The 13,607-nt window shown below is 48.3% G+C and overlaps 2 protein-coding genes across 2 annotated transcripts; both read right to left on the bottom strand.

Annotated features, from left to right (window-relative positions):
* Positions 1-216: 216 nt before the first annotated feature.
* On the bottom strand, positions 217-5,015 carry LOC149341724 ((3R)-3-hydroxyacyl-CoA dehydrogenase-like). The gene is made up of 3 exons (XM_089543885.1): positions 4,726-5,015; positions 2,927-3,120; positions 217-703 (listed from the first exon to the last, which is right to left on the bottom strand). Exons 1-3 carry the CDS (start codon positions 4,874-4,876, stop codon positions 302-304), a joined length of 747 nt encoding a protein of 248 aa, XP_089400011.1. The 5' UTR covers positions 4,877-5,015; the 3' UTR covers positions 217-301.
* Positions 5,016-5,122: 107 nt separating this feature from the next.
* Positions 5,123-10,433, bottom strand: LOC149341723 (estradiol 17-beta-dehydrogenase 8-like). Its single transcript, XM_089543888.1, has 3 exons — positions 9,719-10,433; positions 8,538-8,731; positions 5,123-6,197 (listed from the first exon to the last, which is right to left on the bottom strand). The coding sequence occupies exons 1-3, from the start codon at positions 9,867-9,869 to the stop codon at positions 5,796-5,798; spliced, it is 747 nt and encodes a 248-aa protein (XP_089400014.1). The 5' UTR covers positions 9,870-10,433; the 3' UTR covers positions 5,123-5,795.
* Positions 10,434-13,607: the final 3,174 nt, after the last annotated feature.

Genomic DNA, 13,607 nt, shown 5'->3' with positions numbered 1-13,607 from the left:
AGGTCAGTATGGTTGTCTGCGCCAGTGCTTTTTCTTGCAGCAGTCCAGGCATATGCACTACCTGCTGTTGGGCGGGCTGTCCTCATCTGCGTTACCTGTCACGGCACCCTTGTCTCTCGTTTGAGCGACACGCAGCGACGCCATCGCGACGTGCGGCTGACGCAATCAAGTCGCCCAGCGGGAGCACCGTGCACAGAAAAAAATTTCGAAGAAAAGTTCGCAGGCTCAGTATTTATTTAATTCAAATATACAAGATGCTTTTCGAGACCACACTTCAGTGGTGCGTGTACTCGGGAATTCTTCACATGGCGTAACCGCCCGTGACTTCGACGGTAGCGCCCGTCAGGTAGGAGCTTTGCGGTGAACAAAGGAACAGGATGGTTTGGGCCACTTCTTCGGGCTCGCCCATTCGCTGCAGGGGTGTCCTGGTGACGAACCCCTTCTGGCTCTCCTCTGAAAGCGAATGGCTCATCGGGGTCCTCGTCAGCGATGGCAGCACCGCGTTGCAGCGGATGCCTTGCGGACCCAGTTCTTGCGCTACCGCCTTAGTCAATGAAATGACGCCCCCTTTCGAAGCGGCGTACGGCGATATCATGGGAATAGTAGCCTTCCACAGGATGCTGGCGATGTTCACGATGGAAGCGTCGGCGACGCCTGACGCAGTCATCGCCCGCGCGGCGGCCCTCGTCACAAGGAAAGTGCCCTGCAAGAATTTATGAGATGATAGGCGTTTATATTATTTCACTGGATTTATTCTTTATTCACCACTCTGCTGGCAGATAAAGAGAGGCAGGCTAAGTGAAAGGTGTATGCCATTTGGTGTGAGCCCGCCATATAGTCCACGCTGTGTGTACCGTTACTGCGAGAGTGAGTGAGTGAGTGAGTGAGTGAGTGAGTGAGTGAGTGAGTGAGTGAGTGAGTGAGTGAGTGAGTGAGTGAGTGAGTGAGTGAGTGAGTGAGTGAGTGAGTGAGTGAGTGAGTGAGTGAGTGAGTGAGTGAGTGAGTGAGTGAGTGAGTGAGTGAGTGAGTGAGTGAGTGAGTGAGTGAGTGAGTGAGTGAGTGAGTGAGTGAGTGAGTGAGTGAGTGAGAAAAACGTTTTAGAGTCATCGGATAATTTTTAGAGTACCGCGTTCCATTTCCCTGTGCCACCGAGGAAGAACTTTTGGGGACGCTGAAGTATCGTTTAGACTTTAATGCGATTGCGCTGCTAACTATGCAATATGAGGTGGTCGCATAAACCCCCTAAACTATTATATTGAAAGAATGTTCCTCAGTGGCCGAGGGGTAGCGCGCTCGGCTTACGATCGTAAGGGGCAGGAGTTTGAGTCCCTATTCAGCGCAATTGATTTTCGGAAGCACTACGTAATGGTGGTGGAATGACGTCACGACAATGTAGCCCAATGATGTATTGTGTGGCGTCATCACTGCTGTACTTTGAGGGCGTTGTGGCGTGTTTGAATTACCCACGTTAGGCACGTGGTTGTAAAGACACGAACCTGTCGATCAATAGGGGAATTTCCTTGTGTTCCTGGAGTCTTCGTCGAACATCCGCTCTAACGCTACCGAGTTTAACGACTTCAGACATGGTAGTTGTCATGTCTGAAATATTGAACCAACTAGCCCGGCAACACTTTCTACTGAGTTTAACGATGAGCCGCTAAGACTCGAAAAAATTATTTCACTTAGACTTCGAACTCGAGCACACTTGGCCAATACACAACTTTGAGGCTGAATACGTGTGCTTATCTGAGGTCGCTAATGTCAAGGTAAACACCCTCACCGAAAGCAAAAGCGAGGTTACAGATACGACGTTTCGGCTCCGCACTTGAACGAAGTTCATACAAACTTCACAGTAAGGTAAAAAAGGTGAGTATATAATAATCTACAGGAACGGATTAGCCATTCTTTCATGTAACCATGCTCTCATCTGCTGGGCGCTTTATTGTGAACAAAGCTCTCTTGAAGCTGCCCAAACGACGATGTTTTCAGCCTTTCACGCATGCCTAGCTGAACGTTCTGTCCTTGGTTACGTGTTAATTTTGCCCTACCAGGCGAGTTTTTAATCCAGGATTGCATTTAACGGCTACATTTTCACATCTTTTTGTCCGGAGATTTTTCTTCGTCCATATGCGTCTGTCCACACCTCTAGAAAACTCTAGAAAGTAAAACACACGCGTAAAGGTTTAGAACTAAATGATTCGAACCCCCGCTTTTTAGGCACGTGCCAGTATATGGGAAGTGGCAAGGCGGCGTGCTGAGGTTGTTTGTGCCAACCTGAGCAGACAGCGTAGCTGCTACTCTCTTCACTGGCATGCAGGTCGTCGAAGCTTATGCGAAAGGAACTTGCTTTTGTAATAACCTGCAATTAGTTTTAGAAAAACAAAGAAAACATTCCCAAAAACGCGCTAACTTCGTGCGCAGCGTCCCACAAGCAGAAAAGCGAAGATTTATATAAAAGAGGCCGCACGATAGATAATTTTTATCCTACTATGAATGGTGCCACCCGTGTACGCAGGCCCTTCCTCGCGTATGTGTGCCACGTCTGTCGTCATCGTTTAGGACGCGCCGTTGTCCATCGTTCGAGGAAGCGCCAAAGGAAGGGCGCTGCACAGCCGCGTGGATCAAACGCAGAGCGTTGACAGCTGGCCGTAAAGGGCAGCTGCATTACAGCGTCGAAATTTCGATAACACTTGGTCGCCGTCAGCTCCAACAAAAACGCAACGCAGTGGCTGCCCAAAATTCTGATTACTGATAACGCTCGGTGGCTAAGCATGTCAACAAAACACGGCGCAGTATGTAAACATGCATTCCTGCAGTGGTGTAGTTTAGGCGTAGCACGCACTAGATACCACCAATTTTCTTCAACTCTATACTTCAGCACTGATTCCTTAGACTTTGGTTCTACCACTGCTGTTAAGACGCTAACCTTTAGGTTGATTCGGATGACCCTGTCGAAATCCTCATCGGTTGTGTCGACGAGGGGCGCGAGATGGGCAACGCCGGCGCTGTTCACGACGATGCTGACGGGCAGCGATTCAGTGTCCTTGACGTGGGCGAAAAGCTTTTCCACCGATTCCAAGTCGCCGACATCCACAAATTCTGCTCTGTGGGTTACAGAACCTGCGAGGAACACATTTCGTTTACTAACTTTATGTGCAGTATGTAGACGCGAATGCTACTTCAGCAGCGTCTAGCTTTGTGAGATAAAACGTCAACACGCTTAATCAAGGGCACACGGTGGGCTAAAAATTAAAAAAAACTATATATTTAACAGATTTTTGGTTGTCATCTTGTCTAGAGTGCCTATGCCTTCCAGAACATTATTCAACGACTAAAATGCTTCTCTGCCGCTCACTAGAGCAAGAACACACCGGTTTGGGAAACCAGGTGGCGAGTGGCCACGTCCGATTTCTTTGAAAGTTGACTTTGAAAGCAAAAATTTTTTTCTAAGCTCAGCTGGTTCTTTAAACACTCAGGCAAAACAAAAAAAGCACATGAGATTTTTTTTTAATGTTAGCCGCACGATTTCATCCTTTCCGTGCGGCTTGTTGCGAGGCTAGAAACTAAGAAAACATGTGTAAGGCTGTTCAGGCCATCTATTTCAACATGTTGGCTACCGGCAGCATTCACTGTTACGGGATATGTTCGGAAGACCTCAAGACCCCAACGCAATGCGTGTATAAGATCCAGACGACGAAAGAGCTCTTTTTACCACTACTAGCCCAAATCGCTTATCCACCCCATAAAATTCATTTTCTAGCAAATAGATCATCCAGAGCTTCGTAAGAAATGTCTCCAAGGGTGAATCCAGAATGCCAGCATGTCATTTAACCACGTCATCTGTGAGCGGACACCAAGGAAGAAGGAAGGAGAAGAAAAAAAACTATTTCAAGCCAAATTCTTATTTTTTTAGCTTTATCTAGACATAAATCCAAACCTACTCATATAAAATATTACAGACTTACGCAGCAGTTTATCGTCTAGAAAAGTTTCAATATTAAACGAATGCAAGAAAATATGCTTCATAAAAAAATTTGAAACTGGGAGTTTGTATCAAACCATATTTCGAGATCACGTTAAAGACGACAAAAAGGGTAAAAATAAAAATCAGCTGGATTCAGCTATGCAAAACTAGTTGCTGAGAAAACGAGTCTCAAATACGCCTCAAAAATGCAAGGGAGGCATAAGGCATAGGCGAGCATTTATCATTGTGCGCTGTCCTTAGCTACGCGAGTGGCATATTTGTAAAGCCGTGTTTTGTTTTTGTCTGTTCAGTAACGCGGGAGTGTCCGATATCCGAGAAAAGTTGTAACAGGAGCCAAAATCCGCCATGCACAGATGGAACAGCGTTATTGGTAATTTTTTCTGCTTGATTTTCTTCTCAGTTCTGTCCTTCACACTGAATACCCGCAACAAGCGTCATGCTGATTTTCGCGCCAGAGCATCTCAATGCAAGTTCGTTAGAGCGGCCCTGTTCTAATGTAGATACAATTCAGAAACCACCGTGACCCACTATTTCGACGCATCTAAAAAAAAACGCCAGGTTTGTGGAGCCCAGTCCATGATCCCCTCACTATTTCTTTTAAACAACCGCGGCGTTTTGGTCGGCAGTTTCGAAACAGAACACTTTTGAACACCTGCAGTGGGAAACACGGCATATTCGAACACATCTGCAACTGTATAGCAAGCTGATAGCGACTAAGGTATTAGATTCCGAGAGCCCACCTGGCAGCGACTTGGCCACCGAGTTCGCTGCGTCCAGGTTGAGGTCTGCCACGACCACGGTAGCCCCCTGGGATGCCAGGGCGTGGCAGGCGGCCTTGCCGATGCCGCTCGCTCCTCCGGTCACCAAGGCTAGCCGACCTTCCAGGGACATGTTGACCGCTGCTCTCCGCTTCTACCAACGGATCCGAAGCGAGGTACACGTGCTGCCGTCAGTTTAAATTGCTATGCAGACGCGCAATCGCGCCTTCTGCCTCTCAACGGATGCCGCGCATCCTGATCACAAGGCCGTCTGATAAGATGTCCCACAGAGACACTTAACCACTATCGTCTGCACAACGTTCTGAGTTGCGCAAAACACGAGCGTTTGCAGTTTTCCTTGCGATCTCTTCTGCATGTTTTTTCCCGCTCTCGTTCTTCATTCTTCTGCTAGGGCTTCCTACATGTGCATAACAGCGCAGTCAATTGTTTGAAAGACGGTCAGCAGATACAGAGTTTCCGCGCCACTGGTATACCACTAAAATGAAACGGCAGTGACGCCGTTGGTGGTTCATTATGTAGTCGGTGGAGATATAAGGTGGAGCGAAAGAGCTTGTCCACATTCAAAACATGGCGGATATTCTAGGTAGCTTGTGTATACATGGCGGCTCGGAAGAGTGCATACATGCCATTTTCTGCATACAGACCCGGGAAGGGCCGGGGTAACATGTGTCCCATCTGTTCTTTGCCTTTCTTCCGTCTTCGTGCACCGTTCGCAGGTTTTACTTTGGACCATAGGTCCATGAGCAGCCAAGTGCGTTGGCGAGATTCAGAAAGATTCAGAAGCTATCTCCTCAACTATGAGGCGCTTTTTCGCTCACTCCAACCGATGCCGACATGAAGTCCCCACATGCAGGGACTGCGTCACATTCCGTACTCATATTCAGAACGTTTTTGACTGCGTATCGTGCACTGAGAGAGCTCGCCTGAATATTTACTAGAAATGGCCATTGCAGGCTCGATATTTATTTAATACAAAAATACAAGGCGCTTTTCAAGACCACACCTCAGTGGTGCGTATACCCGCAAATTCTTCACATGCCGTAGCCGCCCGTGACTTCGACCGCGGCTCCCGTCAGGTAGGAACTTTGCGGTGAACAAAGGAACAGGATGATTTGGGCCACTTCTTCGGGCTCGCCCATTCGCTGCATGGGTGTCATGTCGACAAACTTCTTCTGGTCCTCCTCCGGCAGCGAACAGCCCATCGGCGTCCTCGTCAGCGCCGGCAGCACTGCGTTGCAGCGGATGCCTCCCGGCCCCAGCTCTTGAGCCACCGTCTTAGTCAGCGAAATGACGCCCCCTTTGGAAGCGGTGTACGACGATAGCATGGGAACACCAGTCTTTCCCAGGATGCTGGCGACGTTCACGATGACAGCGTCGGCGACGCCCGACGCAGTCATCGCCCGCGCGGCGGCCCTTGTCACAAGGAAGGTGCCCTGCGGGGATAGATGAGATGACAGGCGCTTATAGTAGCGGCGCTTCTCTTGCTTCCCGATCTATTCATGGCTGCGCTGGCAGATTAACAGATGCAGGCCAAGAGAATGTGCGCGAGATTTCGTGCGTATATGCCATATAGTTCACGCTGTGTTGACTCTTATTGCGCGAGCCTGACTGAAAATATACTTTTGTGCTCACGCGTGGTTTGGAGTTTTTTCCAGATGAACCAGTCCGGACCGGTTGATGCACGTACGGGCTTTCACTTGTGCCTTTAGCACCACATGACATGCGGTAGGGAGGCGCATAATAGCTGAAAAAGCTGCGTGCGCATCTGTTAAGAGCCCACATAAAACCAGGCGGAGCAGCAAAAAGGCTACTATTTTTATTCGGCTCGTATGCACGGACATGCGCAAGTGGCAGGAAAGTCTGATCTGATTATGCATGCAAACGGGTAAATACGGCAGACTGCATACTCTCTCCCTCCCTGTGTCCACATTCCCGCAGATAGTGACGAAATTGGAGTCAGAAAAATTCATTTATGTTATGGTTGCATGTCAAACAATAGGCTATATCATGCACTATTGGCCTGTTAGGGCATGCTGCTGAGACTTCGTAATTTAAAAAAAGTCATTAGTAGAGAAATCGGCTGTCAATGCCATTGGCGCTTTGTGAAATACCGGCGTGATGCAATCGATCGCATCTCCTACCCGTGACGTATCGGCTTGTAGGCTTTGGCTTAAAGAATAGGCCATGTGCTTAGCTAGGGCAAAATAAAGAAGTTGAGCGAAATAAATGGCTTCTGCCACGATAAATTCCGATCGAAACACGACGGCACAGTAAACATGTCGGGTAAGAATAACCAGTCGGGCCAAGAATGCGCGAAAACTAACTGTGGTATCGAAAGCGCTTCTATCATGACAGGAAAATAAAAAGTGTATCAAAGGCATCAAAACGCAATGAATCTGGTCTGAAAACCTAGCCTTTCATTTCTTTAAACCTACAACATTGTTTTTCATATCTTTTTGATGCATTTGCCTGGCATAGAAATTTGTGTGGTCATCTGCGGATTTAACGCGGTGCACCGACAACACTACAACGGTCAGCGGGATAGATAAACCAAGGACATACACGAATTTGTATAATGTCTTTTTTTTTTAGTGCGTTAAGATGCAAATGCGCACTCTTGGGCAAATCTTCAATGATGTGTTTACAAGCGGGTAAGATGGGCCCTATGCACCATGCAAGATATTTCTTTTTTACTTTCTTCGCAAGAAAAAAAAAATGCTTGAATCAGTACGGTTTTTCAATAGGCAATATTTCGCTCTGGGAGGAGGGAATAACGCGCAATACCGCTGAGCTTTCGCTTTGTTCTCGAGTAGGACACTTATGCCTCTAGTTACTTTACTTCTTACTTGCTTATCTCTTTCTAGTGTCACCCGATATCTCAGGTGGCGTTATATACAGCGCATAATGAAGTTTTGTGGAGCAAGGACAGCTTTGCGCCAAAGCTGCGCCGTAGCACATGGCGTTCTTTCGCTTACACAAGCTGGGGTCAAAGACCCACTTTCCAAGCATTTGACCCCAGATAAGCCGAGCATCAGGCCAAGGGAAGGCTAGTATCTCCGGCGTATCACCAGCAGGTATTCGGTGTCTCTGGCGATTGAACCCTGGACCTCCCGTCTACGAAGCGGATGCCTAAACTACTAGGTTAACGCCATGGTATACATAGTTACGAGTTAAAAGAAAACTAGTGTCCTAATAAGAAGACGATGACGGTAATTGTTTTCCAAAAACTATTTAAGATGGAACGCGAACACACATTCTTTCAAAAGGGTTGAAAATTGGGCGAGTTGGTACGAATTCATACTGGTGTGGTACCACAGGGACAGGGACAGAGACAGAGTGACAACAACACAAGTGCTCACTAACAACTGCCCAACCAATGCACAACTTTCAAGCCGAGTACGTGTATTTACCTGCGGGCACTAATGTCAAGATAAATACAGTTACCAAAAGAAACAGAGAAGTTATAAATAATGGCGATTCGGCTCACCTCTAGAGCCCTGTTCATAATGAAGTGAAAATAGGTGCGCATGATGATCTACATGAATGGTTCAGCCATTTCTTTATGTAACCATTTTCTGATCTGAGCGCTTTACTGTTAACAAAGCTCTCTTGATGCTTCCCAACGGCAATGTTTTCAACCTTTTACGTATCTAATTGAACGTATTGTTCATGCATACTTGGTGATTATTCCCGATCAGACGAACCTTTCTAGAATTCTAGACTGCAGCATTGACTCCTCGGGCTATGGTTCGGCCACTATCTTTAGAACTAACCTTTAGGTTGATCCGGATGACCCTGTCGAAGTCCTCATCCGCTGTGTCGATGAGAGGGGCATGGTGGACAACACCAGCGCAATTTACGACGATGCTGACGGGCAGCGATTCCGTGTCCTTGACGTGGGCGAAAAGTTTTTCCACGGATTCCGAGTCGCCGACGTCCACAAACTCCGCTCTGTGAGTTGAAGAGCCTGCGAGGAACCCATTCAATTCCCTGACGTTAGGTGCAGCATGTAGACGCGATTGTTATTTCTTCAGCGTCTCTCTCCGATAAGAACATGCTGAATTAAGCGCACATGCAAGGCTAAAAATGAATAGATTTGTGATTTTCAGCTAACGTCGAATGCCTAAACGTTCGTGAACATTTTTTCGCGATCCAAATGCCCCTAAGTAGAGCAAGAAGAACCAGGGTTTGGAAATCAAGAGGCAAGAAGGCACGCTAGATGTCTACGCTCTTTGCACTTGTTCAGATTTCACTAATAAAACTAAATTTCAGAAGCAAGACAATGAGTTTTCCCCAAGCTCAGCCGACTAAGTTGTGTCAGGAAAAGCAAGAAAGGTACACTGAATGCTGTTTTGAACTCTGATACAAAGCGTGGTCAGAAAATGCAAATAAAACCTCTGAAAGCTTCCGCCTTTCCACAGGACCACAGAAAAGGATGGAAAAGCATTCCTGAAGAGCCAAATGCCCGAATGCAATAGAAAACCAAGTACCACCCTACCTTAATAGGTGCTACTCTTCCCAGTGAGCTACGCATTTGTAAAACTTCCTTTTCGTGTATTCATTAATGCAAGTGTGTCGGATATCTGAAGACAGCTAAAACAGGAAAAAATCCGTCATACCTAGTTGTTCCGTTTCTGTTAGTTGTTATTCCCAGTTTCGTCCTTCACACTATATACTGTGAACAATCTTCCTGGCGATTATCGCGCCCGAGCTTTCATGGCCGCCGCAGAAGAAATTCGGAAACCACCATGCCCCACTATTTCAATGCATCTCAGAAAAAGGCATGTTTGTCAAGACCTGTCCACGGTTCTGCGCCATGAGTCCTCCTAGACGTCCGCGGGGTTTCCGTCGAAGGTGTGGAAGCCGCCCCTTTCCGAGCACCTATACAACTGTTAGTACCTCCATGCTGTTCAGCCAGGGGAGAGCGACGAAAGATTTGATTTCGAGAGCCTACCTGGCAGCGACTTGGCCACCGAGTTCGCTGCGTCCAGGTTGAGGTCTGCCACGACCACGGTAGCCTCCTGTGATGCCAGGGCGTGGCAGGCGGCCTTGCCGATGCCGCTCGCTCCTCCGGTCACCAAGGCTAGCCGACCTTCCAGGGACATGTTGACCGCTGCTCTCCGCTTCTGCCAATGAACCCGAAGCGAGGCACACGCACTGTCCGTTTATATTGCTATGCGAGCCCGCTGTCACGCCCCCGATTCACTGCGGATGCCGCGATGTCTAGCGACAAGGTTATCTGTTAAGATACCACACAAAGACGCTTAGCTGCTATCGTCGGCACAAAGATTTTGCACTGTACAAAAAACGGGCCCTTGTCGTTGCTACCGTCATTAGAATTGTCTTCTTAGTTGTTTCTCGGTCTTCATTCTATGCGGGGGATTTCTGTGCGAAGCAGTGTAGCCGTTTGTTCTCAAGGTGCATGCTGAGAAAATACAGTGCTGCTCCGCCACTGGTGCCGCTTACATGAAACGGCACGTGGCGTCGTTGGTGGTCCATTAGCGACAGATCAGCGTCCACATGCGAAAATTCGGGGGACACAAGCTCCACCTAAAGGGCAAGACGCGTTGGCGTTAATGGTTCCCTCCAGCTGCTTGGGGTCCTTTTTGGATACACAAACACTGTCGGCCAAGACACTCAAGTCTTCCCTTTAATCAACTCAACGAAAGTTCCCCGGTGGCCTAGGGGTAGCACGTGTGACGCGCGACCAAACGGTCACAGGCACAATTTCGATCTAACGACCTTGGCCAATTTTTATTCCAGCGCAATTAATTTGCTTTACATTATTTCATGACATAATGACGTTTGACTCATGTTGCAACCTTGTAATCATAATTTACTACTACTAATTTACTACGGCTACTGCTTTTTTCTTTTGATGTGTATTGGGCACATGCGATGCATTCTTGCTACTATTTTAATTTTTCTTGCTCGCGGTGATGTATGTCTTGTAGTTACGTTTTGCCCTGTATATTTATAATTGTGTTTAATTTTTGCCTTGTATCACGCGTTGTTGTTAATTTATTCTTCCTATTTGCTTAATCTATTGTTTTTCCCCCCTTACTCAATGCCCTTCTGGGCCCTGTAAGGTATTTTGAATAAATAAATAAATAAATAAATTAGTAAATTTTCAATTTCCCAGCTACACGCGGGACGTCCCGACCCTTTCGACCGAAATCGGTTTTTGAGCAATGGAAATGGCGCCGCAGTATCTGTCTCACATAGCTCGGTGGACACCCGAACCGCGCCGTAAGGGAAGGGAGGAAGGTGGGAGTGAAAGAAGAAAGAAGTGCCGCAGTGGAAGTCTCCGGATTAATTTCGACCACCTGGGGATCTTTAACGTGCACTGACATCGCACAGCACACGGGCGCCGTTGCGTTCCGCCTCCATCAAAATGCGGCCGCAATCGAGAAGCTTAACACGGACAGCACTTGACCTGTACTCACATTGGTTTTTATCTTTCGTTGTAACCCGATCACCGCCGCAACTTTCGTGGCAAGGGCGGAGACAATTCTTGTCGGCGACTCGCTAGGTATGAAGTGACGCAATTCAACTCAGCACTATTACTGCGACTGTTGCTGTTGGATTCTAGTCAGTTCTGCTCTGGTGTGGTGTAGCTGTTGAGAATGTTCACTGTTTTCATTCTTTACCTGATTTTTCTCCGCCTTAAGTTAGCGTAGCTCCTCACGTGTTTCGGCCAGTTCCTTCTTAAATCCATCAAAGTTTTGACTCATAAATTCGACCGGTTCCCGCAGGGCGCCAAGTTCTTGACTGAATTTATTGCCCATGGCTTCCGAGTTGCTATTAAGCTTCACAAAAAAACTTCCAAACTCTTCCACAGTTTTCGGAGCCTTATCGAACAGTCCTCCACTATTGTCTTTCGTGTCAGCCGTGGTACCAGACTCATAATCATCCATTGCTGCAGGACGACCAAGGCGCAAACTGCGCGTTCAAAGAAGCACAAATAAGCAGGTCTACCCACCTGTAATACGAGAAGCGCGATGAGTGTTTTGCCGATGCGTCCCTGCCCGATTCGGCGCTATCAGTGGTCCGTCCAGAGCCGGAAGCGCACCTTTTATGCGCCCCGCAGCATCAGTGGGACAGAATCGCAATACCTGAACAGGCGCACATGCGCTGACGCAGCAGCCACTGGGCTCGATGGTACGAAGCCCGCAGAAGCCAGCAGGTTGGCGATGGAAATAGTGTGCACGAGCTGGTCAACCGGGCAGCCGCGATCAAGGCAGCCGGGGCCAGCTGTAATACGAGAAGTGAACCCTTTTCCGATGCATCCGTGCGTGATTAGTCCCCGGTATCATACAAGCATTCCCACTTATATTTAAAGACACATTTATTGTGACACACACCTCATGGAATTGATAAAACGTATTAAAATTATCACTGACGCTCCTGAAGTTCCTGTACAGCTAGTACTGTCAGCAGCAAAAGTTTGCGGGATCTCCAGCGCGTGGCGGAGCGACGCAAAACTGCATTCCAGCGCCATCTGCCGCGATTACGCCCGATGTCGAGGCTCACGGAAATGGCGTTTGAAGCACGCTTTGCGCATGCCTATCCTTTCTTCGCTATCAAGCATGCCTTGACGTTTGCTTCCGCGTGACGTGCTTATCAGACTCAGGGAAACCGCTGAGGCGCTGTGTGATGTTCGCAGCCAGTCCTACTTTGGCTCGCGCGAGGGATCGGAGCACTTGTCACCATCGCAGCAGCCGAAACAGACGCGCAACGACGGTGACACGGCGATTCGTTGCCAGTGGCAAAAGCGGATCCCGGCGAAGAACGCGATGAGACATGCCCTATAACAAAGAAAGGACAGGCATGCACAAATAATGGCTAACACGGAAGTGCTGTGAGCCTCGACCATAGAGTAACCTAGAAGTAAAGAGCGGACACTCGGGCCCTTTCGCGGCCGAGTTCGGCGCTTCCCCGTTTCCGCCAGATGGCACTGAACGTGCAAATAAAAAAAAAAAAAAGAGTATGGTCTTGGCATGTCTTGGCTTCCTTCTGCGGAGTGACTGATGCGCTCATTGTCACCCTGACAGAATGCACGTATAGGTTCACTGCCGCTTGCCAAGCGCACGCGATGCGTGGCATAACGCCTTTGCGGCTTGTGGGTGACGTGTTTTGCTGCGGCGTCCAGGCAAGCGATCAAAGCCAAACGCTTTTGACGAGCGTCGAAACCTGGATAATCGTTGCGTGCTCCGTAATCGTCACGCTGGTGGCCAGCTGCTCAGCTGGGCAATGTGACACCGCCTCTTCCGCGAGAGGGGAGAACGCACAAGACGCAATGAAAGTATCGCCTCGCATCTCTGAGGCCAGTGCGTTTCCCCGGGTCCGCTAGGTGCGCTGTGCACAAAAGTCGGCCGCTGGGGCCTACGGGAGTGTCCGCTCTTTACTTCTATATTACTCTATGCCTCGACATCGGGCGTAATCGCGGCAGATGGCGCTGGAATGCTGTTTTGCGTCGCTCCGCCACGCGCTGGAGATCCCGCAAACTTTTGCTGCTGACAGTACATTCATACACGTATTTAGGCGTAACACTCTATAGCGATCTTTCTTGGAGTTTGCAGTTGCTGCTGGTAGGGAAGCTGAAACAGTTTTTTAATAATTCGAGGTTATTTAATAAATCGAATCTACGAAGCTTCCAGGTAAAGCATGCAAAGTATTTTTGCCCTAACATTTCAAATTGTGAAATAATCGCAGATTAAAATAGAGACGATGTTCAGGCTTCTCCTCACTTCGTTGGAAAATGCGTGGAAACTTGTAGTGACGTCATTATCGCCTAAACTCCAGATGTCCGCTGCCTTCGCCTGCATGCTGCTGTGCGTCAT

The sequence above is a fragment of the Amblyomma mixtum genome, chromosome 5 (genome assembly GCF_055824585.1).
Source record: "Amblyomma mixtum isolate Tamu chromosome 5, ASM5582458v1, whole genome shotgun sequence".
NCBI lineage: Eukaryota > Metazoa > Arthropoda > Arachnida > Ixodida > Ixodidae > Amblyomma > Amblyomma mixtum.
Note: the sequence above shows the minus strand (reverse complement) of the source record. Positions and strands in the feature narration are given on the sequence as shown.